This window comes from Nuphar pumila, chromosome 14, assembly GCF_984573655.1.
Source record: "Nuphar pumila chromosome 14, dmNupPumi1.hap1.1, whole genome shotgun sequence".
Classification (NCBI taxonomy): Eukaryota; Viridiplantae; Streptophyta; class Magnoliopsida; order Nymphaeales; family Nymphaeaceae; genus Nuphar; species Nuphar pumila.
In genome coordinates, this window is record NC_143262.1 from 10217064 (window position 1) to 10237825 (window position 20762).

General features: G+C 37.7%; 1 protein-coding gene across 1 annotated transcript; it reads left to right on the plus strand.

Annotated features, from left to right (window-relative positions):
• Positions 1-13231: 13231 nt before the first annotated feature.
• On the plus strand, positions 13232-18921 carry LOC149816323 (putative protein phosphatase 2C 10). The gene is made up of 5 exons (XM_089988056.1): positions 13232-13470; positions 14094-14339; positions 14430-14706; positions 18254-18408; positions 18499-18921. Exons 1-5 carry the CDS (start codon positions 13426-13428, stop codon positions 18637-18639), a joined length of 864 nt encoding a protein of 287 aa, XP_089844182.1. The 5' UTR covers positions 13232-13425; the 3' UTR covers positions 18640-18921.
• Positions 18922-20762: the final 1841 nt, after the last annotated feature.

A 20762-nucleotide genomic window follows, 5' to 3' on the forward strand; every position in this document is an offset into this window, starting at 1 on the left:
CCTGGAGTGTGCGTCCCTTGCTGCGATGCCAGAGCAGGGGAGAGACATCCCTGGTGGGCTTGGGTATCTGAAGTTTTTACATCTATGAGGGACGGTTGTTGAAGGAACACTTAGGCTAGGCTTCGTTTGTTTCATTCCGACCAATAAGAAAAAACCTTCATGGGAAAGACATTTCATGATGGGAAGGTCATCCCATGTGCAAAAAGTTTTGTATGCAAATCCATTTGTAGGGGGGTGGATTCTTGCATGGCCAACAGGAAAAAAAACCTTGTTGACTGTGGGCTCACAGGAAAATGGGGTTGGCATGTTTGTTTCACCTGCATGAAAAAAATGAAGGGTTACGTACTTAAACTCTCATTTTCATGTGTAAAATGGGTGAAACAAACGAAGCCTAAGGTCTTCAAGGGACATGCCTATGAATTCATCCCTAGCCGTTCCGCATGAATGATTTCCTTCATTGTAAAAAAACAAAAAAAAAAAAGGAACCAATTTTTGATAGTTTCATCTAAATTGCCAGTGAATGTGGTCTCTCTCTCTCACACACACACATACACACTTTTTTTCTACCGGGTTCTGATGGCTTCATCGGTGAAATCATTTGAGATTGTTAAAGATTCTTGTGGGGCGAGTAAGAAGCTGGAGTGACATAGCTTTAGTGAGACAAAATTCGACACATTTAATGTCGATGGGTAAGGATACAGCAATGACACAGTTGCACCTGGATCCACAAAAACTTGATTCACATGTCAAGTGGTGCTCATATCTTTGTGACAATGTTGCCAGAATCAGTATCAACCCTAAATTGATTTTCAAAATGATTCGAGGATCGGCGTCGATTTCGATTTTGAACTGAATCCACTAATTTTTAACCAGCAGATGACACAATATGAGCTGGCTGATTCAGGCCGATTCACAACGATGCTGAGAACATTTGTTGGTGACATTGGCATTTCTTCCCCACTATTCTCATTCTTTGAAATGTTTAATGAGACCATGATTTGTGACATATTATATGTGTGCATCTCCAAAAGTGTTGTCCAATGATCTGCTCATGGTTAGTAGAGCACAAGTGAGTTAAACTGTCAATTAGCACTAGCACTGTCTGTAAATATGTGCAACAGTTAGGGATGGCAGTGGACCGGGGGAAAGCGGGGCCCCGCCCCGTTTGGACTGGGGATGAAGGATATGAAACGGGGATGGAGGCGGGGACGAAGGTTAAAATCCATCCCCGTCCGGGGGTGGACGTGTACTTTTCCCCGCCCCGCCCCGCCCCGCCTCATCCCCGTTTGAACCGGAGATGGAGGACATGAAACGGGGATGAAGGCGGGGGTGGAGGATAAAATCCATCCCGGCCAGGGAGGCGGGGCGGGGGATAAAATCTTGAGGCGGGGCGGGGGTGGAGACCTTGTCCCCCGCCCCGCCCCCACTGCCATCCCTAGCAACAGTCAGTTTCAAAGATGCAATCAACATGAGATAAATTACCATTGAGTAGTTTTTGTCAGGCCAAAAGTTGTCTTAAAAATGACCGAACTATGCTGGCATAATGATGGACATGTTAGGCCCATTTAGAAAAGCAGTCCCTTTATATCATTATCACAGTTGTCATCAAGCTTTGTCCAATCTAAATGGGGTCAGCCATACAATTAAGCAAAATACTTATATATCCTTTTAGTATTTGAGTTATACTATGGTTTTAATTAAGGGTGTCAATGGGTAGGGTTTGACCCAGATACCAAACCGGGTAGGGCCAAGGTTTGGTGATAAATAAGAAGGTCCAATTAGAATTTGTGTCGAACCCGAAAGGTCCGATTAGTATATGAAGTTGGGTACCATTTGTGAAGTTTCATACCAGAGCCAGGTCTGACCCAATGTTATCAGTATCGGTGCATATGGGCATTGTATAGACAGAATTTCGATATGCTGCAGGCTTGAATCGGCTATTTTTTAATAAATGTAAAAAAAAATACAAAAGATTTTTGTTTAATATTATTTTAATTATTTAAATAATTTTAACACGTGTTGGGTTATGATTGACACATAAAGATTTTTTATTATTTTTGAGCCGATACAGAAGTATGGCCCAATGATTCAGGGACGATATCAATACTGACAACATTGGGCTGAACTGAGTTCTGGTTATGATTCATGAATTTTTAATATAAAAGACATAAAAATATTATTTTATAAAGTATAGACCGGGTGTGGTTCATGTAATCCTTATAGAACCCGGGCATGATTTTTCTTATGGTAAACCCGATCAGACCCAGGTCCAGACTTGGTACCTGCACCTCAAAGTCAGATCCAGGTTCGAACTCACCTGAGTCTAAACCAGATCTGACCCGTTGACACCTTAGTTTTAGTAATTAGGTATCACTTATGGTTTATCATGGGGTTGGGGGCATGACATTTAGGACGTTCAAGTTGAAGGACGTCACAAGTTTCAATACTTGGGGTGTGAATCCTTTGTGCCTTATGGGCAAGGGTGGTAGCTCTAGGTTTGACATTATCGGTCATGGCAACCACAGCTCAGCAGAACTTTATTTTACAGCCGGTCTCTCGATCTATATATATATATATATATATATATATATATATATATATAGAGAGAGAGAGAGAGAGAGAGAGAGAGAGAGAGAGAGAGAGAGAGAGACTATAAATGTGTTGGGCACCGTCGATTTGCGAGGAATTCACACCTGGATCATGTGCTTTCAGGGTTTTTTGGTTTTATTTTTAAATTCTAACCATACAGAAGTGATCTATGAAATTGATTTTATAGGGATCAGATCTTGAAGTGTTCGACGACACATGGGTGGGTTTTTATTCGTTTGAAAATTCAACGGTCCAAAATCTTTGTAATTTTTTGAGGCTCCAAATATCATTTTTTTCATAAAAAACACATGATTCTGGTGTGGATTCCTCAAAAATCAACCATGCCCAACACATTTATGGGGTCAGAACTGAAAAAAACACCCATTTAGCATATTTGATTTAGCACATACCCATCTCTCTCTCTCTCTCTCTCTCTCTCTCTCTCTCTCTCTCTCTCTATATATATATATATATATATATATATATATATATATACTGATGCGTAACTGCTTGCTCATTAGGTGCTCAAACAGAGGTCACTCAAGCTGAGCGTCTATCGCACGGCATGATGGATGGTCAACGTCTTTTTTGCACCAAAAGACTTTTACAAATTTCATCTTCGCACAATGCTGCTAACATGATACTATGTTAGAAAGAATCTTTCGTAGATTTGAGCATTAAATCAAAGTTAATGAAGTGCAAATGATTATATTATAGAAGATTTGAGAGAGACAAAATGAGGTAAATGTTTGATTTCTTTTAAGAAAAAAATAGTTTCATATTCGTTGCAATACTCATACTATTAATCTCATTGTAAAAAAATGATTTCAAAAATAGTAAAACACATAGTTAAAGAGTTTTGTACTATTGTTAAGCATTATAAGGGGTCAAAAAATGATGGATTTCATTTAAAGAAGATGCAGAGAATGTAAAGATCCTCATAACAAGAAAATTTATTATGATGTTGAGAATAGATGAAAATCCACTTTTTTATTTTTATGTTCGAACGTGTTATACAAGTGTTCATGTGGTTGAAGTACAAAGATTTATTTTGAATTTAAGGATTTTTCATCTTTGTATGCATGAAGCTTTGTAAATTTTTAGAAGTATTTTATTATATTACACTTGCAGTAGGGGTTAAAGCATGTGACAACTCTTTTTTTTTTCTTCATGAAGTATGCAATGGAACGTGAATGTTCTAGCACTTGAGATGATAAAACTTTAAAGAATGCAGCTTGTACAATAATGAAAAAATTTGATAAGTATTGAAATAGAATAAATGAATTTTTGGCACTTGCTATTGTGTTAGATCCTCGCTCCAAGTTCTTGTATGTGAAATACATATATCAAATAATGTATAAGAAGGAATGTAAATGGTGCTACTACTTCTGCATCGCATATAAAGTTGTATCACACCCCTTTGCGAGTAACCAACTTCAGATGTTCCTCTGAGTTTCAAGTTCTTGAAAAGAATCTCATACTCAAGGCTCAAAATGTACCAACACTTCACAAAAAAGAACAATAACAATTTGAACCATTGTATGTTCCTTACCAAACAAAAACCACTTCTACACAGGTCAATTTAACTAAATAAAGCTTGTCACTGTGACTTTCTACAAAATATCATCGAGCTACCTAGAAAAGGCTGACAAATACATATATTATATAAATGTTTGATGGATAAAAATATAAATAAATCTTGTAAACTCAATAAAAGGGCAAAGACCATGGATTCTCTCTAAAAAAAGAAATTGTTTCCCTCATAAATTAAAAAAAAATTGAGACGTATGCATTTTGGTCATGAGAAATTGACAGAGACGTGAAATGAAAGGAATCAATTTTCCTTATGATCACAGAATGGGTTACGATTATTTTTTATGTGCAGTTCCGAATACAAATCAAGAAAACAGAAAAAATGCTATACATAGCAACTAATCTTCCTAAAATGTAGGTTGGCAAATGAACACACGCACAGTTGGTTTGGATGACCCTTATCCTTGAAGATATTGGATCGATAGCCCTTATCCTTGACGATATTGGATAGGCTTAACCTGCTCCTATCATAATCTCAACACTCCCTCTCAAACTCAAGAGTGGAGATCCAAGACTCTCAGTTTGCCTACTAAGGTTGTAAACTGCTCTTTCTCCAAGGCGTTTATTAATTAAAAGGTCAACAACTTGATCTTTTGACTGAATATAGATAGTTTTGATGACCACACTGGAGAGCTTTTTTCAAACTAAGTGGTAATCAATATTGATATGTTTAGTTCTTTTGTGGAACACTGGATTTGCTGGGATATGTATTGTTGTCTAATTGTCACACATTAAATCCATAGTATAGGATACTTCAGCTGGAAGATCTGTAAAGAGGAACTCCATCCACGTTATTTCACAAGTAGCATTAGCCATGGCGCAGTATTCTGCTGCTGCAGACGAGCGAGAAACAATGTTTTGTTTCTTGATCTTCTACAATATTGAACTCTTATCCAAGAAATGCAATATCTTGTAACACACTTTGGAGATTCCAAACCACTTGCCCAATCTGAATCACAATAGGCTTTAACATGTAACTCAAATGTGATTGAAAGAAAGATACCTTGATCAGGGCTCTTCTTCAAACAACGTATCACACGTAGAAATGACTTTATATGTGGTTTCCTTGGTGTTTGCATGAATCTACTCAAAATATAAACAACATACATGATGTCAAGGAGAGTGATAGTTAAATATATTAGACACTCAACAAGCCTTCGATATGCATATGGGTCTTTCTGCTCTTCCCCATATGTAAACACCAAAGACAATTTTTGATCCATGCATATTCATTTAAAATATCCAAGGCATATTTTGTTTGGGTAAGGTATATTCCAAGCTTTAGGTCTATGAACCGAGAAAATATTTCAATGAACCTAGATCCATCATACAGAAAATCTTATTTAGATATTTTTTTCAACTCATCAATGACAGCTATTATCAGGTCATCTATATATACTAAAATGACAACAAAAGCATCATTTTTGGAATATGTAAATAATGAGTAGTTAACCTTGGATTGAGAAAAGCCATATTGGACCAATGTAGACAAAAAATTTGAAAACTAATTTTTGGTAGCTTGTTTGAGTTCATATAAGGATTTGTTTCTCCGCATGTTTGGCAATCCTGAGAGGCATTTTCATGTAAACAACTTCATCATGGTCTTCATGCAAAAAGGCACTCTGAACGTCTATTTGGAGGGTCTAGTTTTTTATGGCCGCTACTATAAGGAGGTATCTGACAGAGACTAATTCGGCCACAGGGGCAAAAATTTCATGATAGTCTAATCCCTCCTACTGAGAGTAACCCTTTGCTACCAATCTGGCCTTGTATCGTTCTATGAACCCATCATATTGGTATTTCATCTTGTATATTCATTTACATCCCACAAGTTTCACATCATCAGGAAGGAGAGTAACATACCAGGTGTTGTTTTCTTTCAGAGCTTTTATTTCTATACTTATGGCACCACGCCAACAATTGTCTTGAACATGTTAAAACGATTGGGTTTCTCTATAGAAGAAATAGCTAACAGAAATTTTTAATGAGATGAAGAGAATTTATTGAAGGAGACACAATTGACTAATGAAAATTGTGTACCTCTTGATCTATTGTTTAAAGAGACAAGTGAAACATGTTGGGATTGAGTAGCTGTATAGTAGAATCTCTCAATATAACATACAATCTTTTTTCTCTAACAAACCTTCTAAGGTTGTTCTCTACGACTGGTGGTTCGGATGGAGAAGGTACAATGTCATTTTCAGTATTTGCATAAGTAGGTGGCGAGTTGGGCTCTATCTCAGTAGGTGATTCATACATGGGTGAAAGGATTGGCAACATCACACCATTGTCATCCTCGTATATCGTATGAAAGAAAAAAATGACTTTATAAAATGTGACATCACGACTAGTAAAACACTTATGAGATTCCAAATCATATAAATATATGTTTTTTTGTCCGAAAGGGTAACCAATGAAAATGCACCTCTTAGCTCTTGGATCAAATTTAGATTTATGGACATAGTTAACTCGCTAACAGACATGATATTAAAATTAAATGAAAGAATACACAAAACATTCTTTAAAGAGATGATATCTGAAAATTGAATCAGACCTTGATGAGATTAACCTACGGATAACCCATTTGGCAGTTTGACATGAATGTTGTATTTTTCAGATTTATCAAAAAAATTAGAAGAAGAAACAATGTGATCGCTGGCTCTTGAGTCAACGATCCAAGATGCATGAGAAGGAGAATGAAAAGACAGACCTACGAAGTTGGCTGTTAAAATTTGCCTTTGATAAATGCCATGAGCTGGTTGTTCTCACTCCAGGTGAACATAAAAGTCTCATATGTGCCTCCTTTTACCTCGCTTTCATGGGATGAAGCTGCGTCGATAGATGAAGTAGGAGGTGAACTGTGGTTTTATGCAACTGGTATCCTGGTGGGTAACCGTGGAGCTTGTAATATTTTTCTTTAATATGACCAACAATGCCATAGTGAGAACATATGGGGCGTCCACGTCTAGGGACTTTATTACGATCACTTGAGCTAAATTGAACCACATTTACCATTGAACTTAATTGATCATCATGAGTCAACCTCGAATACAATGTTGATTTGTTAGAGGTTATTACAGGTATGGTTCGAGCTTCTATATTGAGTTCATCTTGAATCATGAGAGAGTATACCTTTACAATCAACGAAAGTGGGTCCTTAAGAAGGATTTGGCCTCTAGCCAAATCATATGAGTCATCGAGCCCTATAAGGAACTAGAAGACCCTTTCACGTTTTTATTTCTCTTTTAGTTTCTTGGCTGCACCACAAGGGTATGTGAGCAAGGGACTATATGATGACAATTCATTCCAAAAACCTTTAAAATTAGAAAAATAAGTAGCAACTGTCCTGAGGAAGATGAACCATGGTACATTTGATTTGATATATCCAATGAGAATAACTCTGTGAAAACCGTTCATATAAATCTGACCATACTTCATGAGCAGTTGTAGTATAGATAACACTATTGGCTAGATCTCAAGAGATGGAATTCAACCACCATCACAAAATCAGGTTGTTACATCTCACCCAATTGTGATAATCTAGTGAATCAATTTTAGGTTTTGAGACAGATTCATCTATGAATCGGATTTTGTTCTTAGCACTTAGAGCGATAATCATGGCTCGACTCCAAGTAGCGTAATTGTCTCCATCAAGAGTTTGAGACACAAGGGAGTTCCTGATGGGCTTGCAGTTTCATCAGAAGAATTTGAAGAAATAGAAACTGATGCATCCATTTAAACGAAACAAGCAGAGAGAGATCAGAAGATTACTTATCTATGAATTGAATCTTGAAATGGCAAGCAACTAGAACGTGCTGCAGCAGAGAAGACAAGATGCAGGGAGCCTGATTTCAACAGGCCAAGAAGATGGCCTCGCGAACACAGACAGCTCTGGAGACAGATCTGCCTAAGTTGAAACAGCTTGATAGAGGCAGTGGCCAAGGATGACAACGACCCTCTGATGCTTAACAATATGTATGCTGGTGGGAAAGCCAATAGCAACAGGATGTTACAGAGGGTGAAGTTTGCAACAAGAAGAGCCACCTGCAGGAAATGGTGCAGGCCGGCTTACTCATTTATAATGTAATAAAAATGTGTTTACATATAAGATGATGTGTGTTTCTCAAGTAATTGAGACGAGTTCCTTAAACATTTGATACTGAGGCTTATGGTTTCTGAGATGAGTTTCGTACCAGTATTTGATACTGATACGCTTGATAGGTGATACCACTCGGGTGTATCGAGTACCAATGCAAGTATTGGGGTCCAGGGATCGATTGACGGAGCCAATCACATGGCTGCATTTTGTATGGGGCTTGCATTCGATGGTTGTGGTACCCACACACCCACTCGGGTCACCCAAGCGGTAGCGGGCTTGGGGAGAAGGTGATGACCACTTCATCCCATGTTAGACTCCTACCACACTACAACAAAGCAGTGGATTAGCAACGACCTCATTCCGTCGCTATTCCGTGCCGGCGACCCCACCCGGAGATTACGATGGGAAACTTCATCATAAAAAAAAAATTTGCTGTGGGACCCATACAAATGTTGTTATGTATCCTTACATCCCCTCTCGGAGTCGCTTGAATTCCATCTTAAGAACGAAGTTGCTTGATTAATTCTTGAGCTAAATTAAGGCATCGCCTAGAGGTCATATACCATTGATTACACTTATATACACCAACTCTGATGTGTTGCATTAACGGCCAAAGTCCCTATAGTTACAAGTATCTATATCACAATTATCGATATTTTGAAAATATTTATCGTGATATTTTCAAAGGATGAAACATTATGCAGAAAAGCAGATATTTTTAAAATGTCAACTTTTTTTGAGAATATTACTCTTTTAACCTGGTATTAATGCAATAAAAAGTTTGTTCTATATTTTTTATTATTTATGTATATCTTTTATATTTTTATACATTGTTTTATATATGCTTCTATTTTCTAAAGATTTTTTTAGTTAAAAAGTTCTAATTTATTATAAGAGTTTAATCAACCCGATGACAAAACCCAAGGGTGATGTCTAAATTAGCTATTCAGCAACACAAATTGCCAACAATTCCTCTGTTTCAAAAATTACAAGTTGCATTCATAAGCATATCATTGAGACCCCTCAACCAATACTTACCTACATGAATTTATTAGCTATTAAAAATCTCGAACATTTGGCACAAACCATGTTCTTGGGATTTTTTTTCAGCAAGGGAAAATTTTGTGATAAATTAAATTTAAAAATATAAAATATTGATGCATTTATAATTATTTAACATTGAGAAATATACCAACATGTACAATATGAAAAATAAAATATTTTAAAACGTGACCTTATTGTAATGAATTAAAACATAAGTGATAATTTGATTTTCTCACTATGCCATCGATGGGGATGTAAACAATTCGGATTTGGGTCGGATGACTAATTGGATATTTGATCAATTGATTCAAATTCAGATTCGGAAACATACAGTGAAAAGCTCATACCAAATCCGCCTTTTTACATGTATTCATCGGATTCTAAAAAGTGAAAACTATATTCACATGTAATCAATATGGTTTTAGTTTACCCAATCCAACTAAACAGAGTCCGATTCGGTTGAATGTCAAAATAAATTCGCATCCTGCTTTGTATTTCAAAAATTTCGCCAATATTTATGATTGTATATGCTCCAAACTTCCAAAATTATGGCTAGTCCTAAAGATGATAAAAGATCTTGTTTGGTGATTCAAGCCAGAGTTTTACCTGGCAGCGAGGCAGGCCCATCAAGGCCACTGCTGTGGAAACAGAATCGGAGCCACCCATGGAACCGTTTCCACGGAAAAGGTGGTCCATCATGTAAAATTACACAGGCATTGATGCAAATCCACGATGCCATGTTTGTTTTGGCAATGTGGGCTCCACGGAAACTCACGGTTTCTGCGAAAAACCCAAATTTTCCGTGACATGCAAACGCTCCCTAAGTGACTAGGTTCTTGGTGAGGGTTTTCCTTCGTCATTAAAAATAAAAATAAAAATAAAATTTAAAATAAAAATAAAAATAAAAATAAAAATAAATGGTTGGCTTGTTTTTAGAACAATTTGCAGAACCCCACATAACTCATCAATTATTTATAAAAAACTGCTTTACATTTTGGCAGCTATATTTAGCTTCTTTTTTTATTTGAAAGGCAAGTTGGCGTTGGGCAGACCCCAACCAGTTATTCAGCTGTACCACTGAGTTTTGAACCTGCAATGTCTCACTACAAGGAGACGTGCACATACAGCTCTTACCAACCATGAGGAGCCCCGTTGGTACTATATTTAGTTTCTTGCTTTTCTATATTCATAATACTAGGTAAACATGGATGATGGCAATGCAAATTTGTATCAATGTAATATAGGAATAACATTTGGTAGCTGACAAGGTACAAATACCTTTTTTTAATTTTTAATTTTTTTTTATGAAACTAACCTTACAGATGTGATCTACATGTTTTTCTTAGTGAAAATCAGCATTTAGTTCGTCTGATCAGTGTTGTGAGAGGCGTACGCCTCAGAGGCGAGGTCGCACGCTCAAGGTACTGAGGCGTTGCTGTGATGCGCCCCTCATCAACCTCCGACCAGTTGTGACCACCGACCACCGGAGTTGCTGTGCTGCAGCTGCTGCTCAGTCTTCTCCGACCACCGGACGACCGGCATATCCCTCGCTTCCGTACCAGCTGGGCGGTGGTCCTTCTCTTACTGCCTCCCCTCCCACCGCTTCACTTCCATTCCAGTTGTGAGAGGCGTACGCCTCAGAGGCGAAGCGCAGGCTCAACGCCTCGCTTCGCCTCATCGCATTTAACAACCTTGCGTCTGATCATGACACATAGGTAGGTTTTTATAATGTTTAAAAAATCAACGGCCTACAATGTGCAATGCTTTTCTGGGTCATAAAATCATGTATTTTCATTGGAAAACATAATCCAATATGTTTCTTTTTTTTTATAGTTTTTTTTTATCTAAATTCACCACAGGTAAAATTATTGTAATTTCATTATGTATATATCTTTCTTACTGAAGTGATTTCTAGCTTTTCTTATTTAAGCCCTCTATTTGGAAGGGGTTTTTGGCTAATATAATCTGTTTCAAAAGCATGTTTGTCATTAAAATCATTTGGTTGACCTCAGTTTAGTTATAAAAAGAAGGGTTGCAATGGCCTGATTATTGACTTGTTGATCAAAAAATAAGAGTCGGGCCCAGGCTGCAAATTGCAGACCCGACCCGGACACAAATTGGGCCTTTAACCTGGCTCACTCCAAATAAAAGTTGAATGGGCCTCACACGTCCATGCCTGAAGGGAACTGGGTAGCCAGATCCCAACTTGAGCCCGGCTCAAACCCGATAATAATCCGGCAGAGCTTATGTTGGGTTTGGGTTCTAGTTGAGTCTGTTGGGCCCTATTCGGGTCAACCGGGCCCGGACCGATGGACACCCTTAATAAGATTATAAGACATGAGAAAAGTTGCTTGTAATAATAGACAAAAACGTCAATTTTTACACTGCATAACTTCAGACTGTTGTAGTAATAACTCAAACATTTGGAGCTTCTTTGTAAATAGCTAATCAGTTGGCCGCTTTTGTAAATTACTCCTCATTTACTGGTCACAAGGAAATTAAACCGCCCGTCTAACTAATATCTCTAGAAAAGGCGTTGAGGGAAAGTTCGGTCATAACGAAAAAGAATAAGGGCATTATAGAGAAATAGGTGAATAAAAAAGGACAGGATTGGGAATTCAAAAGTTTAGAAAGTCAACAGCGGACAAAAGTATACTGTCAGCACCGCTCAGACGGCATCTCAGACAGGAAACGTGTTCCTGACACGTCGTTGAGTTTTAAAAAAAAGCTCCCAGAAGCGCTCGCTCCCTATTAAAATGTTCAACTCTGCTTCAAAGTACTTCTCTTAAAGTTCTGCACAACTGGCAACAAGATACTTTGAGCTTGACTTTGAAATTCAAGAATTGTCACCTCATTATTATCAATTCTACGCGTTGATCAAACGACTTTATGTTCACTGCTTTTTGCCTTGAAAAATTACATTCAACCACCAAAATCTTTACTATTTTTTGGTTTACTGCTTGTCTTTTTTTAAGACCTCAAGTAGAAGCCTTAATAAGTATCTGAAAGTTTCTCAAATAGGTGCTCCAGTTCATGTTCGACTGGTTTTCAAAGGAAAAAAGGATAAAAATGGCTGTGAAATTATGATTTACCAGTTATTAGATTTTTTTTTTCATTTATTACAATAAGAAACTGATGCTGTGATGTGTTGTGGTGAATAGTCTCGCAAAGATGACTCATGTTCAGGCTGGTAAAGAGCTTGTTCAAACTCATAAAACAGGCTCACTCATGCTGAACATGAACAATAAGTAGTCAGCAAGGCTTGACTCTTATGAGCTTGTTAAGTAGTAAAAAATATATTTTACATATATTTTACATCATAGAATATATGTAAAAACATGATTGAGCTATTTGGTTTGCAAAAATGTAAGTAGGTTGTGTAAACTTTTATTGCTTCTAGCAGTCAAAACACCGCGTTTTTTTGGCAAATCCTATTGCTTTCAGCTCGAAAGCAACCTATTCTTTTCTAGAAACAAGCCAGCTCAAACTCAACTCATTTAACAACTGACTCGTTATGAGCTCAAACTGGGCTTGGCCCACCACAATAATGTGCCAAGCTTGAACACTTCAAAGCTCGGCTCATTTACGAGCCCTAGTGAGGGTAAAACTGTAACTTATAAGCTATTTAAGGAAAGATAATTAACTAATAACATATAGTTGACAGATATGAGCAAATAACCATTTATTCGAGTAATTTGTGGAAGCTTCAGGGCCCTATATGGGGTTCTTCGTTCCATAGGGGGTTAAACGTAATTCTCTATAAGTTAGGCGCTATATGTAAATTTCTGCCTTTTGTTTTTTTTTCAGAAAAAGAAAAAAAGCGGAAGAAGAAGAAGAAGAGGAGGAGAGACCTCTCTCTCTCTCTCTCTCTCTCTCTCTACGAATTCAGGAAATAGAGGAGAAAAGCGGAAAGGAGGGGATCTCGGTGGCCGTAATCTGGGATTTCCGAGGGTTTAGGGTCTGCTTTTGGTACAGAATTAAGGGTTTTCTGATTCACCAATTGTGGGGTTGATGGAGCGGATCGGTTGAGTGGTGGAAGTGAACGAGGAGGAGGAGGAGGAGTTGATCGAATTTTTATCGGGGAAAACACGCTGTATCAGATGTTTATCGATCGGCTATGTTGCTTCAATGCTAATTACTCGCAGGTACGCTCATGCACTCCGTTCTTACATCCGTTGACGTCGTTCTCTTTCTGATTTTGTGTTGTTTGATTCGTGGGTATGTGAATTAAAGTAGTTAGGGTGTTTTTTTTTCTTTGAATTTTGTTGCTTTTGATGAGTTTTTGGTGTTTATTGGGAGTTTTTTGGGTTTTGGAGTGGATTTGAGTGTTGGTAGGAGTTTTCTTCATTAAGTTGAGGAATTTTGGCGGTCTTTTCCGATGGGTTTTGAGCGTTAAGTTATGGAGAATTGAGTGTTTTTCGATGGGGTTTTCTGAGTGGGAAAGTTGTGATTTAGGGTGAATTCGAGTTTTAGTGTACGTTTTCTGCATTAGTTGTGGGAATATGACTTCTTTTAGTGTTGGAATTTAAGGGTTTTTACTGCGGCTTTGAGGTTGGTTTTACTTGTGTCTCAGTTGGTTGGAGTTCGTTATTTGGATAATTCGGCTAAAGGGTTGGGGTGGATTTGGGTTTTAGTGTACCTTTTCTCCATCAGTTGCTGGAAATATGATTTCTTGTAGTGTTTCTTTGTTGAGAGAGTTGATTTGAGTGTTGGTAGCGATTGAAGTGAGCGTTTCAGTTGATTTGAAGTTGGTTTTGCCGTGTTTCAGTTGGTAGGAGTTCGGTCTTCGGGCAATTCAGGTAAAGGGAAAAATCAGCAGGGTCCTATCAAAATTACCTATGGGTTCAGCTTGGTGAAAGGCAAAGCTAGTCATCCTATGGAAGATTATCATGTTGCGAAGTTCGTTCGAGTCGACGGTCACGAGCTTGGATTATTTGCTATCTACGATGGGCATTTGGGCAACAGTGTTCCTGCGTATCTGCAGAAACATCTGTTTAACAATATATTGAAGGAGGTGGGCTCATGAATTCAGTGTGTGGTGGGGGTGCTATAGATGCCTTGTTATATTGGGTGACCTGTTTGTTGCATGGTGTTTGGTTTGCAGGAAGAATTCTGGTCTCATCCTGATGAATCCATCTTGAGAGCCTATGAGAAGACAGACCAGGCGATTCTGACTCATACTCCTGATTTGGGAAGAGGCGGATCGACGGCTGTTACTGCCATTACTGTAGACGGGCAGAAGCTTTGGATTGCCAATGTTGGTGATTCGAGAGCGGTTCTTTCTAGAAGTGGAACTGCGGTGCAGCTGACAACTGACCATGAGCCTAATATGGATCGCGGGAGCATCGAGACAAAGGGTGGATTTGTCTCGAATCTGCCAGGTGAGTAATGAATAACTTTTGGAAAGTAGAAAAGTAACTCTTGTCATATTCACCAATCTCTAATCATAACCAGCTAGACAGGTTATATGGATTTTGTTCCTAAAGTGTCTGGCTGCCAGAGTCCCATACCAGAAAATCTCAATCCATGATTTAGTTCGATCATTGATGACAAAATATGTTTCCTTCAAAGTAGTTGCTGATATATAATTGTGTTCCTTCTGTAAGAATCACCGTGTGACTAGGAGTCACAACATCAATGCATCACCATGAAACTTCATCTGGTGTTCTTGAAGTATGTTTAATGCAATGTTTTTCTCTATGGGTATAGATTGGATTTGCAACACTAGATGACAATGTTGTGTAGATACACTTTACATCTGAAGTTCATTTTTGCAGCCTTCATTTGATGCAGGTGTAACTCAAATTCTAATTTTCAGCCACATGTTTTATTTAGAACTTTTCTGGGTTGTTTCAGAGCCAAATGAAGAGCGCATGTTGTGATTTTCTGGTCCCTTATCCATTTTTTTCTTTTTAATTTTTTTTGGAAAAGGAAGCTAGGAGAATAACCCCTATGGGATTCAAAAACCAAAAAACTACCCCTTGGTTATGATAGTGTGACTTTGTGTTCCAGTTACGTGTATTCTTTGTTATTTGTGTGCAGTTTATTGTATTTTCCGGCAGTTGTTTTTGAACATATTTCTAGGTTGCAAACATATTTGCACATGTTAAAACAATCAACCAAGCTCAATGTATTGGCAGTGCTTGGGCTGTAGCAAGTTACCTGTGGCCAGTAAGTCATACAAAAGTTAAGTTGCCTTACAATATATAAGCATTTGCATGAATAAAGAGTAGCACTTGTGTACTAGTGGCATGAGAATCTTAATCCTCATATCCTGCATGTGCACTTTGAGCTCGGTTGAGAGAAAACCATACATCTGAATGGTTCATCTAAGCTTATGGTGGTGGATGTTGTGTATGGTTTGTTTTGAGGGGAGCAATGGCTGAATACCCCATGCTCCAAACTTGACATAGAGCATGGCTAGAGGAAGGGCTTAGCAATTTAGTAATGTTATAGTAGCATAGATTGGCATATATGCTAGTTGACCGTTGGGAGGAAAGAGAGTGACTGGTTTTTTTGTGGACCCAGTGCACGCCAAGTATTACATGTTTTGAAAACTGAAATAACATTAGGTTGGTTTGTGTAGTTTCTTGCGCTTGTGGTCAATTCCTTGATTTTCATCTATTCCCAAGCATATATAGAACAACAGGACCCTCAGATGTGCTACTGACAAGGTTCCGAGGGAGGAAGACCCTATGTTTCACATGGATCAACCATTCCGTAGGGGTATAGGGTGTACTCTTAAAATACCAATATCTACGGGCATGGCAACAGGGACGTGGTTTGGAAATATGCCGATTTGGCCTACCCAAGGCTTCGATATATTTAGAAATCGAGAAATATCTACCCAAGTTACTGTGAAGCTTGTTGCTTCTTTTGTGCATGCTAGTCTATCAGACCATTCATATGTTTGGGCTCTATAAAATGAACAGGTTGACAAAAAATGTTTGGCATTTAAATTTCTTATTGAGATCAAAAATAGAAAATGACCAAAACCACAGATATGTAAAAAAAATTAAATTATATTCTTTATGTTCCTTTACTAACAAGATCTTAAGATATAGCATGATTTCAGATATATTTGTTTATTGCTCAAGGATTTAATAATTTACAATAACTAATTTGTGTGAAATTGTAAACTGTATCTTTCCTTTCCACGCTAATCTGTGTGTGTGTGGTGTGTGTGTTGTTTCCTTTCCACCCTAAGCTCATGTGTTCATTCAAGGAGTATCATGCTGCAATTTTGGATGCAGAAAATTGTTGGTATCATTTTCCAGAAAAGTCTTTTCATGTTTCAAAATAGATTGTTTGTGTCTCTATGCTCACCAATCTATTTTACATATGATATTCTTTGGTCATTTAAAATTGCTTTATTCACTCCTTATATGTCAGCTAAAACCAAGGAAAAAGCCCTCATGTGTTCACACCCATAGACCATCTACAGCACCAGCCTTTTGGAATTGTTTCCAGTGAATGAAATTGCTTAGATGGATCAGCTGCAGTCTGGTCGGATGGCCTTTCTCTTTGTTCTGCACTTGTGCATGTTGTTTCCATTTCTTAAACATCTCTTTGATTCTATTTTGGATTCTAGCAAGATATTGTTGGTTTATAAACATTCATGATAACCTTGACTGTCTTATTTTATTCGCTTTACAATTGCTGAAGTCAATAACTAGGACTGCTCATATCAAATTACTGACAGTGATGAGTGCATCTGTTCTGTTTTTATTTATGATCATAAAAGTTGTCCAATTTCCTTGTGGTGAATCTTTTCTTTTAGAATATATAAAAGTTCTGTTCAATTGGATGCATGTCTGTCATTATCAAGGTTGAAGAAGTTTAATGCTTCTCGGACAAATGAACTCTGTTAATTGAAAATCTGATCAAAAAATGCCATCTTTTATCTCATCATTATGTTTCTTCTCCTTGCACATGACTTTCCTTTAGTACCATACCTTGTCCTCCATGTCTCGAGTTGCAAAATTATAACCTATTAGTTATTCATTTAAGAATTCAATGTATAAATCAATTGATTGAGTGTCTTGAAATAATTTGATTAACTTTAAATGTGATCCTCTTCTACTGATTGAAACACCCTTAGGAGCTAGGTATTGTCTTGACATGTTAATGAACGCCAGTCACCTAGCTTTGAGGAAAACATTAAACTTGCACTGATGATTTCCAGCTAGTTTAACATTAGATATAGGCACCATGACCATCCATTCTAGCTGGAAATCATGGGTGCGAGTCATATTGCTTTGTGTTCATCATGGTCTGTTTGCTAGGGAATGCTTCTTAGACTGTGTTTTTTCAATGTAAAACTAACCACTTTACTACTTGCTTGGCAATTGTTGATATTCATCAGTAACTCCTAGTAATTGGAGACAATTTTCTAATAATTGAAATGAACACCTTCCACTAAGTATATTTCAATGTGTCTTTGAGCTACTAGGGAGTTTTTGGTAGTGTGAAATTATGAGGACATTTACTTTCCTTTTTCACCCTCAAACTTAATTTGGGTTGATCAAGCCTCTAATTAATGGTCCTTTTCATTCTTAAAGTTACAAAATGCACAATTCTTGTTGGAGTGTTGGTTGTGATTGAAATCTTGAGACAGGCTGATGAAATATATGGATCTGTTTTTGCGTGTTAGTAGTTCATGACTTGATTCCTCTGCAATGGCATTTACTGTTTGAAGTTGCAATGCTTCAGAACTCTAGCATATGAATTGATTTGAAATGCACTTTCACTGAAATGGATCGATTAAGAATCTCAGCCAATATGGATAAAGCACAAGCATGACCTCTGGTTGTTTGTTATCAGCCATATCCAATTCTCAATCATGTTTTGGTTGCAATTATGATGTCAACTTACAAGTAAAGTTTTTATTCAACTTTGTTTTAAATGTGTTCCACCTTCTGGTGACAGGTGATGTGCCCAGAGTTAATGGTCAACTTGCTGTTTCTCGTGCTTTTGGAGATAAGAGTCTCAAATCACATTTAAGATCGGATCCTGACACACAGCATGTGGATATCAACAGCAGTATTGAGTTTCTCATTCTTGCAAGTGATGGTCTGTGGAAGGTTGTTTACCTTCTCCATCTGCATGAATGATCTTTTCAATATTGTGACTAAACTTGTCTTAACGATTCTTTCTTTTTCAATGTGAATTAGGTGATGGATAATCAGGAGGTGGTTGATTTTGCCAGAAAGATCAAGGATCCCATGGTGGCAGCAAAGCAATTAACAGCAGAAGCTGTGAATAGAGAAAGTAAAGATGATATATCTTGTGTTGTGGTTAAATTCAGATTGTAAGGTACTCCTCTCCATGAATCTTGATCACTGTGAAATTTGATTGTTTTGAGGGCATCTAAAATGGAAATCACCATTCTTGCCACTGTGATTCCTATGTCATAGGGATCTCTCATCTTCAGATAGCATCCCACGTTCTTCTCTTGTAAAGTTTTAGCTTTCCCAGTATTTTCCGTTTGAAAATTTTATGATTTCGTTAAGATATTGAAGTTGCGATGTATACTATTCGACTTTTTGCTGATTGCTTTGTTAAAATAATATATATGATTGCAGAACTGTTGGTGGTGAGAATTGTCATTGTGGTTGAAAATTTTGGAGATCTTTTTCATAAGAAATCCATTTCCTTGGCTTTAGAAGCCTAAACCATCAGTTGCCTGATTCAAGCTGTGTGTGTGTGTGTGTGTGTGTGTGTGTGTGAACTGGGACATGGTATCCATGGTGTCAAGTCAGTGGCTTCTAAATTGAGAGTGGATCAGGTCCAAGAGACCTTGGACAGAAAACTGTCCAAGATCTCTTGGATGCCGTCCATCATCAAGGTGAACAGAACCTAAAAGCAGTAAAAAAGGATGGTCGCCATCTAGATGGGTTCCACAGAAATTTTGGATGCCGTTCACTTCCTAGATGGACCGCATCTATGCTTGAAAAATGGACAGCTGAAATTTGTTCAACACAAGAAGCTTGAGATGGTTTCTGGGTGCTGTTCTTTTTTATGATGGACGACATCCAAGGTACTTTGGACCAGAGTTACCGGAAGCTTCTTAGGTGAGTAGGAAGCGCTTCTCAAAAACTCGTTTCAGAAGCGCGATACTCCTCGCTTCCGAAGCTTCATGGGAATCTCAATTCCCCACGCATTGTCCATGCTTATATGTTTTTCTCATGTTTCTTTTCATGTTTTCCATGTGCTTGCTCTTAGACTTCCACTCACTTCTCGTGTGCTTTCTCTAAATTGGTAACCATCATGGTTAGATTTTAACAAAAATTTAATTCTTTTATTGAAAAATCATGAAATATAAGTAATCAATTTTATTTTAGTTTTTATTTGTTTCTTGTTTAATTCCTATTCTGTTCTCATGCTTCCTTTTTTATTCATGTTTCACTTTCAAATGGATGCTTCACATTTCTTATAAATTTGTAATTGTCTCGCTTCTCGCTTTCACTTCCCGTATCTTTTCCCGCTTCCACTTCTTAGTCTGGCAACCTTGCTTTAGGACAGTTTTCTGTCCAAGGTCCCGTGGACCTGATCTGCTCTCTTCTAAATTGGCATTTAACCGAAAAGGTTATTGCAGTATGTTCGTGTCGTACTGATGGTAACCGGGCAGATATACAAAATAATGCACATTACCTGTGCGAGTACAAGCTGCATGACCATTAATTTTTGAAGAATTTGTAAAGATACTCTCTCTTTTATATATATATATATATATATATATGTTGTCTTGTGTTGGAACAAGATTCTCCTGCCATCCATAATTTTGCAAGCTGTCACAAAAGGATTTTTTCCTTTTTTTGTGCTACGGTGAGAAAAAAGCCTCCCATTACTGACTGCACGTTGGTTAGCTTTCGGTTGGTAAAACCCTTGAGGTCACCTTTGACTACCAGGGAGTACACCTAGTTTCGACCTTGTGGCAAGGGACTTCCCTCATGGGCTTTGAATTCATGATTTTCATCAACTTGGTGATGTTCACAAGTTGCCCCTACCAGATGAGTGGAGTGCTTGTGGACCAAAAAGATTTGAGTTTTACTAACCTTTCTATGTAACATTTTGTGATTTTATAGTTAAATAGTTACTTCTGGGAGTAGGATGCTCTTGTGATCTGGTGCGTAATACGTGCAATAAGGTGTTCGTTAATTTTGTAACGGATTTTAGCAAATTTTTTGGTTGATATTGGTGGAAATTGAGGGTAATTTGAAGCTCATGCTGCAGAGTGAGTGATAAATGGATATGGGTTTCTTATTTCTGCTATGTACGGTCCTGCTTGATAACAAGAGCAGTGGATCAAGTAAAACAACGGTGTATAAGGTTATTGTAAAACATGGATGCGACCAACCAGGAGCCGTTAGTGCACGTCACCTTGTGTTGGGACATTGCAAGTTCGAACCCCAAATGGAATGGTTGTATAACTGGT